The 12,832-nt window shown below is 51.6% G+C and overlaps 6 protein-coding genes across 6 annotated transcripts; 4 read left to right on the forward strand and 2 right to left on the reverse strand.

Moving 5' to 3' along the window:
- Positions 1-80: 80 nt before the first annotated feature.
- On the reverse strand, positions 81-751 carry C7974DRAFT_426002 (uncharacterized protein; the record flags this gene model as incomplete). Its single annotated transcript, XM_046144503.1, has 2 exons — positions 439-751; positions 81-391 (listed from the first exon to the last, which is right to left on the reverse strand). Exons 1-2 carry the CDS (start codon positions 521-523, stop codon positions 81-83), a joined length of 396 nt encoding a protein of 131 aa, XP_045995696.1. The 5' UTR covers positions 524-751.
- A 354-nt stretch (positions 752-1,105) lies between these two features.
- On the forward strand, positions 1,106-2,363 carry C7974DRAFT_377898 (kinase-like domain-containing protein; the record flags this gene model as incomplete). Its single annotated transcript, XM_046140383.1, has 2 exons — positions 1,106-2,317; positions 2,358-2,363. The coding sequence occupies 2 exons, from the start codon at positions 1,106-1,108 to the stop codon at positions 2,361-2,363; spliced, it is 1,218 nt and encodes a 405-aa protein (XP_045995697.1).
- Positions 2,364-2,771: 408 nt separating this feature from the next.
- C7974DRAFT_219939 (uncharacterized protein) lies at positions 2,772-5,916 on the reverse strand. The gene is made up of 5 exons (XM_046137151.1): positions 5,122-5,916; positions 4,600-5,071; positions 3,902-4,544; positions 3,767-3,852; positions 2,772-3,722 (listed from the first exon to the last, which is right to left on the reverse strand). Exons 1-5 carry the CDS (start codon positions 5,638-5,640, stop codon positions 3,124-3,126), a joined length of 2,319 nt encoding a protein of 772 aa, XP_045995698.1. The 5' UTR covers positions 5,641-5,916; the 3' UTR covers positions 2,772-3,123.
- Positions 5,917-6,715: 799 nt separating this feature from the next.
- On the forward strand, positions 6,716-8,430 carry C7974DRAFT_435304 (aldehyde dehydrogenase; the record flags this gene model as incomplete). The annotated part of the gene is made up of 5 exons (XM_046145049.1): positions 6,716-6,775; positions 6,822-7,193; positions 7,244-7,563; positions 7,614-8,122; positions 8,174-8,430. 5 exons carry the CDS (start codon positions 6,716-6,718, stop codon positions 8,428-8,430), a joined length of 1,518 nt encoding a protein of 505 aa, XP_045995699.1.
- A 733-nt stretch (positions 8,431-9,163) lies between these two features.
- On the forward strand, positions 9,164-11,218 carry C7974DRAFT_219920 (uncharacterized protein). The gene is made up of 3 exons (XM_046137150.1): positions 9,164-9,446; positions 9,508-10,260; positions 10,315-11,218. The coding sequence occupies exons 1-3, from the start codon at positions 9,428-9,430 to the stop codon at positions 10,926-10,928; spliced, it is 1,386 nt and encodes a 461-aa protein (XP_045995700.1). The 5' UTR covers positions 9,164-9,427; the 3' UTR covers positions 10,929-11,218.
- Positions 11,219-11,508: 290 nt separating this feature from the next.
- Positions 11,509-12,339, forward strand: C7974DRAFT_414970 (uncharacterized protein; the record flags this gene model as incomplete). Its single annotated transcript, XM_046143848.1, has 1 exon — positions 11,509-12,339. One exon carries the CDS (start codon positions 11,509-11,511, stop codon positions 12,337-12,339), a length of 831 nt encoding a protein of 276 aa, XP_045995701.1.
- Positions 12,340-12,832: the final 493 nt, after the last annotated feature.

Raw genomic sequence — 12,832 nt, forward strand, 5'->3', positions numbered from 1 at the left:
CCTCAAGCAAGATCCCAATAGAGTTCCTCACCTGCAATTTTCAATTTAAGCAGTTAACAACTTTTTTAATCTATACACACTCAAATCAGAAACACCCCAATCTGCTGCCCCTCCTTCCCAACCTTCCTCTCCACCAACCCCTCCCTGATCCTCACCGCCAACGCCTCCCCAAACGCCTCCGTATCCGCCAAACTCGGCATCTCGCCCATCCTCGCGACATCAATCCGCAGCCACGGCACCTCGGCCGCCGCACTCGCCGCGCTGCGCATGGCTTCTATCGCCGCGGAGTCGAAGGCGCCGCCGACGGCGACGCAGCGCGGCGCGTTGGGCCCCGACAGCAGCGCGGGGATCGAGGCCACGCCGTCTTCAGGGGTGAGCACGATTTTGACGACTGGGGGGTTTTAGGTGGTGTTTGGGGGTGGGGATGGGGGTGGGGACCGTCGTATTCGGGTGCCAGTTCGCGGGCTACTTTGGCGGCGACGGCGGGGCTGCGGCCGCAGACTATGATGGGGATTGGGGACATGGCGATTGGGGGCGTGTTTTCAGTGAGCTTGGATTTGATGGAAGTGCGATGTGCTTTGCTACCCAGTGTATGTGGTCTGGCGGTGTTAGTTATATAGGGCGCGGTTCCTTCTATTTCGCCGCGGGGACCCGGAAGGCTGCTGGGTTATTTGCCCGTGGTGGTGTGTGCGGCCCGCTGGGATCGCGTGCCGCTCACGGAGTTACGCAGACTGGGTTGTTAAAGCCAGACCCTGACCGGCATTATGAGAGTTCGGGGCGCGAGGTTGAAAATGTATGTAGAAGATGAATGGACTAGGTCGAGAATGGCTAGACTGTCGCCCTGCCCCATGTTGATCTTGCTGACCACCAGAGCAATGACTATAGTCATTCCAGCGCCTAAGCTAGGATCACTGTTGCTGTATTTGTGTGTTGTATGCAAGTATGTCGCTGCTGAATACAACGTCTTCAGGAAACTGCAGGCTGCGATGAGCAGCTGCCCTTCTCAGCCCTGACTCGATCTCTTCTCTTAACATACACTCTCGTATGTTCAAGCGGCTTTTCCCATTCGTAATTTTATTCTTTGCTATCGCTACTCTTCAACATCATGACCACGCTGCACTTTCCTGGGGTCGATACCGAGGTCCCGGCGGATGCTGAGGGCCCATCGAGAACCTCCAGAATCGACTCAGCATCTCACACTGCCACCGGCGGCACTCTTCGTGCCAAGTTCACTTACAACCTCAGAGATGTCAAAGACCTTGCAGAGTATCTTGTCGATCATTGCGGCTTACATTGCTTCAACCTCCACTCAATCAACAAACATTCTGCAAACCATGTCTATCGCCTAGTTGGAGGAGACAAAGACGCCGGGAAAACATACGTCCTGAAGCATGCTTCTGAACATCGCGCACACGATGGCACATTGGCTGCCACCACCTGCCGCATGGAGTATGAGGCAAAGTTTCTGGCGAGCAAACTAAAGGACGAGATCGAGTGCCATTGCACTGCTAAGGGCATTACCACGGACGTCAACGCCCACATCGATAAGACCCATGCACAGACAGTTTCCCTGGTATTCTACGACGACGAAATCAAACTTCTGTGCATGCAGGATATCGGAAATACGTCTCTCAAGGACGCCTATTCATTTCTCAGTAAAGAGCAGGTGCATGAGATCGGCACAGAGATAGGTAAATGGCTGGCAAGACTACACGGAGAGACTCCAATTTCCAGCGTCCTTGGAGACTCCGGTCTCAACAATGAAGTCGGAATTGAAATGGTCCGCTACGCCTACAAGAATCTAGCCGATCTTTTTCGAAGAACCGGTCACAAAGCGGAACTTGCAAAAGACATTGACGATTACTTCGGTGGCCGCATATCGAGGGATCGAGAGAGCGTCTGCCATGGCGACTTTTCACCTGGCAATATTATGCTTCAGAGCAACGTGAAAACAGGAACTCCCTGTGTTCTGACAGTGATAGACTGGGAAGCGGTACGTGTTGGCAACAGCGCAACAGACGTGGGACAATTCGCGGCCGAAGCCTTCCTTCTCGACGAGTACCATGGCGGAAAAGGCCTCCGCGCTGCATTCATCCAGGCATACTTCCAGTCAAGCGCTGTCCACTACGGCTCCAAGGAGCTACTGTACCCTTGGATGACAAAAATTGGCGCCCACTTTGCCACACATCTCGCGTACTGGCCGTCGCACAACGGGCACTGGGCCTATTATGAGCGAAAGAAAATCGACCTAGTCGGAATGGCAGCTCTTATACTGGCAGATGTCGTCTGTCCCAAGCCAAACATCATGGTCTGGAGGGTATTTGAGGGCATATCGGGATTGCCTGAGATTGCACAAGAGATGATGATGACGAGGGGACCGTATAAACCAGGGCCGGAAGTCCGCGTGCCGCAAGATTAGGAGCTTGGCAATCGGCATGGCTTGACAGTGAGAAGGTGAATGGGTGGGAGAGGGGACGGACGCGGGGAAACAGTAATTTGTACTTTTGTGGGATCAAGTGGTGATGCCGTTCGTGGTAGGTATCGAGGACATACTGGAAGTATGAACTCTGCTGCTGGTTCGCGTGTCGGCCATTGTTCGTTTTGACTTAGCGAGCACGTATTTATACGGTACTTTTGCTTACTCTGGTGCAGATATCCTTGGGCCCACTGCAAGGTACTATATGAACTGAGCTTCCACCTGACCGGACGCGAGTATCCCCACTACCACGTTCAATCCCTAGAAGGCGTATATTGGGCATATCCAATGACTCGCACTCTCCCAGGACACACACTGCATATCTTTAAGATCGATATCTAGAGAGCCAGTGGGACAATGCTTGGAAGTTTGTGAACGTGAGCGGGGATAGCCCGATGTAGGTCCTCGACGAAGGAGAGCACCGGATTGGATGCCCGGGTGACACATCCTCTTGATGGCCATGCTTCCCAGTCCGCAACTACAACCATCTTCCTTGTATCATTGAGGGTTTTTATTGGGCTTTTGACATGGCTGACGCTGACTCAGCTTGTGGCATTATTTCTGGTAAGGAAGGCTATTCTAGCGCATGGAACACAAACGTAAATTCATTGGGGTATCGATACAGATCAGGGATACTTTCGCTTTCGCTAACCGGTCCAAGGAGGGAAGTAACTGCCCTCTGTCGGGAAGGTAATGGGTTCGTTTTCATAATTGAAGGGATCGCCCCAGAAGCCGAAATCAAACTCTGGTACTATACCGGGTGTGGGTTGGCTGTCAACAATGTTGTTGATGTTGCTGAGATTGATGTCCTCCCAGCTTGGCGGAACCTGCTCTGGCATAGGCCCTATAGGCTGGACGTAGCGGAAGTCCTCCTGTACGGGTTGAGATGTGGTTGGAAGTCGGCCGTATGGTATCGGCGGTGGTTGGATTGCGTAGCTTGGTAGCTGGTTCTGCCCTGGGTAGACTTGAACATTGCCATCGTTCTGAATGGCAGTGGGAATGGGCGCGCTTGGGCTAGCGTAAGTACTCGAACTCTGAGACTGAGTTCTTTGCGACATGCTGTGCTCTTGAATCGCTTTGTCGATCATGGCTTTCACGGCGAGCCATGCTTTAGCACCGTTGTTTTCGCGCAGTATGCGTGACATCTGTAGGGCCCTAAGCGCTCGTTGCCGGTCTGGGCTATCGAACATTGGGTTGCGTAGCTCGGACAGTACGTGCATGATAGCTTGAAATGAGGCGACTCCACCTATCTAGGTTAGTTCGACGTTATCGCTGTCAAGGTATACATACCGATGTGCCACTGGAAACGAGCGGCATCAACGTCCACAGACGCTCCATTGATCGTTTCGATGCAGTTGACGGACTTTTCGAAGATGCTGTGATTCATTAATATGTGTTAGTTTGGAGTGTAGATAGCTGACATACGATTTGCGAATGTCGTTTGAAAAGACTACATCCCTGTATGCTCTAGGCATACGAAGCCAGAAGAGCAGATAGCACCGCCATTCGAGTAGTGACGCCAAACCCATGCATAGTCTCTGCATAGGTATCTCTGGATTACAAAAGCGCAGATACTTCCTGTGGCATTCTTCATGCACTTCATCGAGCATCTTCTTGATTTGTTCGTAAAGGTCTTGCAGTTCTCGCGCAGGATCGGGTCTCGATGTTCCATGCAAGCCCGAGTCAAGCATTCGCCGCTCCAGATGGTACGTGCTTCGAATGATCCGCCTAAGCGCCGCCATACCTTGGTACCTGACGAGCTGAAAGGTCATGGGTGTGAATCTTTCCTCGTCGTATGGCGCGGGACCTGGACTTGCTCCATCAACAAGCTCTTCATCCTCAACATTACGCGGGAACAGCGTTGTATAGTAATCCTCAGATAGACTCGGTTCTTGTCCTTTACATTCAGCGGCGCGGAACTCTAGATGGCCCAGCTGATACCATATGCGACGACGAAGCTCTATCGTGAGGGCGTCCATTGAGCCGACTGGGAATAAAGAAGGATCGCGGTGTAACCCTTGATTCAGCGCAATACGCGTTGCGATGCCGAGCAGCGCCCAAGCTTTGCCTGTTGATAGTGGTCAGGCTGAGTCATCTGGTGGTATATAGGATGCTTGTCTTACCCATGTCTTCTTCCTTGGTGATGCATGACAACCACAGCACGAAGCCTTGGAAGACCTCTAGACTTGAGGTTGTGAGGTAATTTTCTCTGGCTAGAGAGATCTCAATACCCAGCTGGAATCGATCCAGGAGTTCCTCTTTCGTCTCGCCAAAGCGACTCTGGACTACGTTGGGTGGTAGGGAGTTGATAGCCGAGAAGCAGATTGCAAATGCCATGGGATGAGTTTCGCGCATATACATCGAATACCTACGCACGACAGTTTGCTTGTGGGTAATTCTCACCATCGGGTCGACGTTGGCAAAATAGACATCTAGAAGCGTATCTCGCTGCTCTTGGGAGCTTGGTAAGAGTTGGTCCAGGTTTGATCCTGCGCCCGCTCGTCCAAGCGAAAGCAAATCGACAAGACTGCTCTGTGGCATTTCTTTCCGCTCTTCGTCCGTTTTATCACCAAGCAAGGCCTTGATGTCCTGGATCTGTTTGAGTCAGCCTTTGTGTTCAGCACGATCAAGATGAGATCACTCACTTCCTCCGCAAGCAGGGCATAGTGCAATGAAGAGACGAATTTCGATTGTCCGCCGTCGAGAAGAAGGGTGCCGTCGCCATCGTCGGCCAGCCCACCACCGTGAGAGGTCTGGCTGTTGGATGATGGCGTCAGGGCAGGTTCATGATCCTTCATTTCGCTATCTCCAAAAACTCGAGCAGGTACAGACGGTTTGCCGCCTTGCCCTGAAACCGCTTTTTCGAGCAATAGTTCAAGTCGCTCAAGACGTGATTGAACATCGCTACTCTTGGCAATTCTTCCGCCTCCTGATGTTGATGGTTTGGTGATCCTTCCGGCCGAAGTCTGCTCCTGCAAATGATCTGACCAAGTGCAGATATGGTTTCCGCGCGTGCAAGCTCCGCAAATGGGATGTTCATGGTCGCATTTGACTTTGCGACGTCGGCAGGTCAAGCAACTCTGTATCGTGCGCTGTCGCCCTCCAGCACCCTTTCCCGCCATATTCGGCGAGTGCGCCTGCGAACCAGGAGTTGTATCAACCATCCCTCGATGCTGATCCTCCTCTTTTCATCGGTCATTCGCAAATCCAGCTCAGGTGGTTGTTTCTGGTGAAGTCATAAGCGAAGGAGAGGCTCAATCTTCACGTGCGGGGCTTTTTCCAATTTAGCGCTAGCTTTAACTGTTTCCGGAAAGAACTTCTGGTGGATCACCTAACACCTCGAGCTTCTTATCCTTCCCGAGGTCGATTGCGGTATTTACCTAGGTATCCTCTGATCCACAGCATCCTACACCCCTTTTCTCCTCTTGACAACTGAGGGGATTTCCATGCGTAGTCTGCAAACACCCATGTAGACCGACCAGCACACTGTCATTATTTAGGTATTGCTGCGACATCTACGTCAGTGTTGTTGTACACTTGGTTAAATCTGATATATGGACCCTCAGGTTTTTAAGTGATTGGTGACGCTCTGCTCAGGCGGTGATACAAGCTCACAGTACCGCAACAACGTGCGGAAGGTCGGAGATAGTAACTCCTGCGTCCTTTTCGCCAGACGCTTGCAACACGCACCAGAACGGCCCATTTGTCATTGTGAGATGTTGGCTTGCCTCGAATTTGATGCAGCTCTTATATCCGAAAGAGCTCCACAGCGTGAGACCGATTTAATTTGGCTGACAAGGCTTGGCCGTCAGCAACCCCCAGTTCGCTGACGCAGCACTACAATCGTAAAGAGCTAGGTTAGCTTACCTGGCATCAACGCGCACGGATGAAAAGGTGGGTTTGGTGCTGCAAGGCTCCCAATGCTGGTGTAAAGGGAAAGTCTCATTGGTGCGTGTTCCTGAAGCTGACGAGGTTATACTGTGCGGGGTATCAATTTGAGATCATCCAGAACTGCCAGAGAGATGATCTGTATAAGTTCTACCTGCGGAACGAAGTTGAAGAGCTCAACACGCAACATTGTCTTCAGCGCGCCTCCACTGTCACGTGCTCCACATCATAGTCCCCCATCGCGTCTCATAACGTTACTCCAAGAGTAACTAATTGTAAGTTCGAATATCCGTACCCTCCAAACTAGCTTCCATAGCTTTTGAGCTTGGTTCAACATTGGTAACCTGCAGCATGCCTGACTTATACACAGCAAGCGATATGGTCTACAAACAGCTGTTCATCGACAATGAGGTGAGTTGCTTTCTGAGCATCATGTGTCAATCTGATACACAAATAGTACGTCGATGCAACATCTGGCGAAACCTTGAGCATCTACAACCCGCATGATCAAAGTCTTGTCGCCGATGGTATCCAAGTAGCATCCGAAGCAGATGTTGACAAGGCCGTAGCTGCAGCCCGTGCCGCCTTCAAAGGCGGATGGTCTAAGTGGACACCACGACAGCGCAGCGATGCTATGCTGAGGTTTGCTGATTTGGTGGACCAACATGCCGAAGAGCTCGCACTGTGGGAGACCAAGAGCATGGGTCAGCCCATCGGCGTTGCGTCGTACATCTATGGCCTGTTTGGTGCAGTTTTCAAATACTACGCCGGTTGGACAGACAAGCTTCCTGGAGAGGCCTGGACTGAAGATGAACAAGGAATGTACAAGGTAGGACACTTTTGAAGCGTTGTCGAAAATGATATTTAACGATTGCACAGATTATTCAGTACGAACCTGTTGGCGTTTGTGCTGGTATTGGCGCCTGGAATGGCTCTGGGATGTTCTTTGCTTACAAGATTGCCGCTGCGCTAGCTGCTGGGTGTACGTTCATTTACAAAGGCTCTGAGAAGAGCCCGATTGGCGTGCTGCAGCTTGGCCAATTTGTAAAAGAAGCTGGCTTTCCTCCCGGGGTGATCAACATCGTTACTGGTGATGGTAAGGTAGGCGCAGCATTGGCTTCCCACATGGATATCAACAAGATCTCTTTCACTGGGTCTGCCTTCGCCGGAAAGAAAGTCCAGGAGCTTGCTGCGAAGAGGTGTGTACGTTCCTAGGATCAGAAGCTTTTCTTATTGACATCGCTTCCAGTAACCTCAAGCGCGTTACGCTTGAACTGGGTGGCAAATCCCCGAGTCTCATCTTCCCTGACGCCAATCTGGACATCGCGCTCCAGCATCACAGCCAGAATTTCCTAATGAACTCTGGCCAAGTATGTGTTGCCGCATCTCGTACCTTTGTCCACGAAGATATTGCAGAGAAGTTCATACAGGAGCTGAAGACGCGCTTTGAGCAACTCGCAAAGGCTATGGGCCAGCCTTCGGACCCGAACATGTACTTCGGCCCACTGGCGGACGGCGCACAGTTTGAGCGTGTGATGAGCTTCCTTGATATTGGAAAGAAAGAGGCAGAGCTTGTGACTGGTGGTGCGAGGCATGGTGAAAATGGATGGTACGTTCAACCGACCATTTTTCTGAACCCGAAGGACGACGCAAGGATTTATCGGGAAGAGATCTTCGGCCCTGTTCTTACAATCCGCACTTTCAAAACCGAAGAGGAGGCCATCGAGCTTGCCAATGATACCAGCTTTGGCCTGTCGTGTAAGTGTGCCACATTGCCATCCAAGAACCAAGAGTCTAAACTCCCTGCAGCTTGCATCTTCACAGCATCAATGCCACGTGCCTTGCGCCTTGCGAAGCAACTTGATGCTGGCAACGTAAATATCAATACCTCGCAGGTCTTAGGCCCAACCGTGCCATTTGGTGGTTCCAAGCAGTCTGGAATCGGACGAGAGGGTGGTCGCATGGGCTTGATGAACTACCTTGAGGCGAAGACCATCAACATCAAGTATGTCGACCCTTCGCACATTTGCCTTCCAACACTAACAGGGATTAGTCTGAATGCCTAAGTATAAGTACTGAGGGGAGGGTAGCACCCGGATGTTTCGTTGTGCTGGCTGACGGAAAGGTTGCGTGCATAACCTGCTACCCAGCCACCTTCAGGACAGATCTGCTCAGGCATGGCGCATCTATGCACCGAGATCTGCTAGAGCGTCGTGACTCTCTCATGAGAATATGCGGTTTTGTCAAAAATTCAACAGTAAAGCGATGACAACTTTGTCTACCTGCGATACGAATGCCTGTTAGGTCTGACTAGGCTCAAGCATGTATGCCGCCGTCCGCTCAACTCTACCACTCACAATATGAATACTTTCCTCAGTTCACTCCGCTCATACTGCGACGAGTTATGCTCCGTTCTGCCTTCTTCGCACACCCTTGGTCTAAGCTGACCGTCACCGTGTGTAGAGCATCGTCATGAACGTGGTAACTAAGGCACTCAAAACGACAGCGCGCCTTCGAGAAAGCAATGTGGTACATGTCACAAAGATGTGAAACAAAAACAAGCAAAGGTCACAACGTGGCTGGAGCGGCGTGATCCTACGAGCACGCTAACGATCTATACTCGAGTGCCCTTTCCTAAACGGGCCTGGCTGCAGTGGCGGCCCAAGCTTGCACGCAGCTCTCGCTGCCTGTCACACGTCAGCGCACTTTCGCCCGCATGAAGCTGATGTGACTGGCTAGACATAACCGCCCCAGCTAGCACATCCATGGCTTCTCGACGTGATGAGGCTGGGACAAACTTGTTTCTGGCGTGTTATTGTTCACTCAGAGTAAGAAGTAGCCCGCTCGGTGTGTCTCTTAAACCTCGCGATTCCCACGTCGCCAGTCGTCGATCGCAACGCGGGCCCCACGTCCAAGACTGGCTGCAGCTCTTCCGCTTGCGGAGCTTGTCAGAGCTGAGATATTGTAATCGGTTGCGGCGTGAGAGTGCCAGGAAGCTTCACCGCTCCCACGATTGTCTTATCACATTATATAGGACATGTGAGGAAGAGAGTACAGCTGGACATGACGACGCTATCTCCCGGTGCGCAAATGCCCTGTGCAGCTCTACGAGTACGATGCGCTGACACTTCTCGTATTGACAGACGTTCGCGACTCGACCCTCCGATCGTTGAAACTGCACTGCCCCTCTGCCGAAGGATTACCAGTCGCTGAACAATCGCCTGACTCCTTCCATTCGCCTACCATGGAGCCCAACCCTTTCGAACACGCAGACACAGAATGGTCGGACGAAGAGGAACTGATACCCAGGCGAAGGCGAAGAACACAGCATGTGCCTCCACCTGTGAAGGTCACGCGCGGCGGAGAAACCTCCTCGGAAGGCTCGTCTGGTAGTCCGCTGGTGCCTCCAAAGAGCCCTTCGCGACCAGACGTAAGGCCTGGGAGTAGCCAGGAGGACCTAGTGCAGCGCTTCTATCAAGTCACAAGAGAAAGGGACGCCTTGAGGAAGGAGCTACAGAGGAAGAGCATGGGATCAAACGGCTTGCCAGCTCGAGGCTCGACAATATTCAAGTCAGAAGAGAAGACCTTGATCGAAGAGCTCCAGGCATTACGATACGAGATACGAGTATGGAGCGAGGAGTACTTCAGTGGCCCTACAAGCTCTCGAAGTAAGCGACCGCACTTGCATGCGGCGAAGGACTTGTTTGGTGGCCTGACGGACAATTACTCTGTTTATCTGAAACATCCAAATGATCGGCCATTGCTCGTACAAGCATACATTTGGTCGACGTTGCAGAAAAAGATTTTCAACAATTTTCAAAAAGGGAGCGGCTATGTCTGGGCAGGCAAGCTTGGAGATAAAAATCTTCGTCCCATCAACGACACGCTGAGGAAAGGTGCGAAGAATTCCCCCATCACACCATTCTAACGTTCAAACTGACTTCCCGTAGCTGTGAAGAACGAGGCGCAAGCCGAAGAGTACCACCAATGGCGGTCGATGACTGTCAATCTACTCGTACCACGGGAAGACGGCAAATGGCGCCCAACTTTCGACGCTGCACCTGTCCTGAAAAGCATATCGCGTCTATGCAGTCGAATGCGACGTAAGCTGCGGCCATACTCTACTCGATCACTGCGCGACAGCAAAGAGCAGCTCAAGACCATCTTCTCCGCTTCCGTTGCCCTCGACCTAAAAATGAAACGACAACTAGCCGACTATCGTTTCGTCACGTTCACGGGTGGTAAACCGAATCAGTTCTGGGGCTACGGTTACTACGACAGCGAGATGGAAGATGTTTATGATGACAGTGAAGACAGCGGTAGCGGCCGAGGCGGGTACGGTGATAGTCATAGTGTAAAAGCTAGACGAGTGGAGCTGGCGCTGGCGCCAGCTCTGGAGAGATGCGGTAATGCAAATGGGCACGTCTTCGACCAGAGTTTCATACTGGTCAAAGCGGACGTGAGCTGTAAGAGGTTGCAAAGACAAGAAAAGCCAGCAAGACCAAAGCCCAGCTCGAGGAACGCAAGCAAAAGTTTTGGTGGCATGTGGCACCGTGGATCCTGAGGGGGTGCTGGTGATAGCCCATAGGGTGACGATCGTACCCCATACTGTCTCCCGACACTCCCTGCTAAGCCAGCGCACAACTTCAATTAGATTTGCTGTAGCTGGCAGTCACCAACGCGCCCAGTGCTCAATGGATATCATGTAACTCACTTTCTGTAAACGCCAAATATCGCTTTTGCCGCCACAGTGTTACAGACCGGACCTTTACATCAAATCCTCGGGAAAAAGAACAAAGGACACATTCCTCCAGAACCACGGTACTTTAAGTATCAGACATCTGCACTCCGGGCTGGTATCTTACAAGACAGCCTTGCAAATTCTGGCGACGCTTCCTCCAGTCAACCATCGGCCGCAGGATTGTCCGACACGAGTAATACGAGTGGGGGCTTGATTCTGTAAGGACATCCCTTACTCAAGTACTAGAACTTCGATATCGGCGATCAGATACAAACACCCTGTACGATCTGGCGTTCTTGCCCCGCAGTCTACATTACTAGATACCCACCTTCCATCCTTACCCTGAGGCCGTTCTTCTTCACGACGAAGTACAACACGTATTCAATACAACTGTCGCACGAAGATGCTCGGGGCATCACCCTTTCGATTTCTGGATCTTCCCAAAGAGTTACGCTTTATGGTCTACGAGAACCTTAATGTCTCTGCGAAGCAACTTCGATTACTGCCCCTTGGTGATGGTCTACAACTCGAAGAACAAACCACGCAATCGCTTGACGATCTATCTGCCATCACTGTTACACTACAAACTCTTTCTGTTCAGATCTACTCCACGTGCCGCCTCATATACTCTGAAGCTCTCCCCTTTCTCACCAGAAAACTCGACAAGATCCGCGAAGACATCCCCAGACTCACAATAGGGGCCGACTGTCTCTATTCTAGCGCTCTAGCCAGCACACAAAGGCTGTTGTGTGCTCTTCTAGACACACTCAATAACCACCCCTTCTTCACATCCAAATCCGCCACTACGCTGCCACCGCCGTGGCACATGGAATTCCTATCCCAGTACCCCAGCGATGTCCAACAATGGCTCGTGCAGACTGCGCACCTCCTCCTCTCCCAGCGTCCCCCACCATGCCCCTTCGCAGGCTTCATGGGCTCGCCCACATACCCAACTGTGCGTCTCATCATCGAAGTACCGAAGATGTGGAGATACGCGACGTATCGCGGACGTATGGGGGAGTCGCTCTCGACGCCGCCGTTGTATACAGGGAGCATCACGAGTCAGCTTAGTCAGATGTACGGTATGCTAGTCGATCATACGAGAACCTTGGGGCACATCAAGAGCGGGGCGATTGTGTTTGATCAGGAGGATGAAAGGGTCTTTGAGAAGGAGGGGTTGGTGGTTAAGAAGACAGTCGCGTTGGATTTCGGGATTTGTAGAGCCATAGAGTAGGGCTGAAAGACTGTTGGGTTTGCTTTGTCTTTTCGCCTAGATTTTCGGCACGATCCATGCTAATCCGAAGGGTTAGACTGCTGAGTGGAGCTGAGCGTAGAAATGACCACTCAATCTCATTCTACCGGTACTGCTCTGTCTTACACGCTAAAGATCGCAGTGCTGTTTGTTAGGGCGAGGACACTTGGACCATTTACTTGAATTAGAACGATCTTGCTAGCTCGCAATAGGCCAGATATGAGCCCATGACCGTCATGTGCCAACTTCACGCAGCCGCATGTTGCATCCGATAATCCATGACCAGCTCATGGGGTGCCTCACACAGCTCTATCAGCGGAGGTCTTGTAGCTCATGAATAAGCTACATCGTAACGTCGAAATCGACAAGACCTGAAATTTGTCACTCCCAATTGCTTCCATACCCTAGTTGCTAGAATGTCGAGGAAGTTAACGTATCCATGTAAAGTTGATAAGTACTCGATTCTGAGCTGAAA

This window comes from Boeremia exigua (genome assembly GCF_020726555.1).
Source record: "Boeremia exigua strain MPI-SDFR-AT-0100 chromosome Unknown C7974scaffold_8, whole genome shotgun sequence".
NCBI lineage: Eukaryota > Fungi > Ascomycota > Dothideomycetes > Pleosporales > Didymellaceae > Boeremia > Boeremia exigua.

Coding starts and splice junctions, on each gene's coding strand:
- C7974DRAFT_219939 (XM_046137151.1), bottom strand. CDS start 5,640: ATGGTTGATACAACTCCTGGTTCGCAGGCGCACTCGCCGAATATGGCG. Junction 5,072..5,121: donor ATGCCCTGCTTGCGGAGGAA/GTGAGTGATCTC, acceptor TGACTCAAACAG/ATCCAGGACATCAAGGCCTT. Junction 3,853..3,901: donor TCAAACGACATTCGCAAATC/GTATGTCAGCTA, acceptor AATGAATCACAG/CATCTTCGAAAAGTCCGTCA.
- C7974DRAFT_219920 (XM_046137150.1), top strand. Junction 10,261..10,314: donor CAACGACACGCTGAGGAAAG/GTGCGAAGAATT, acceptor GACTTCCCGTAG/CTGTGAAGAACGAGGCGCAA.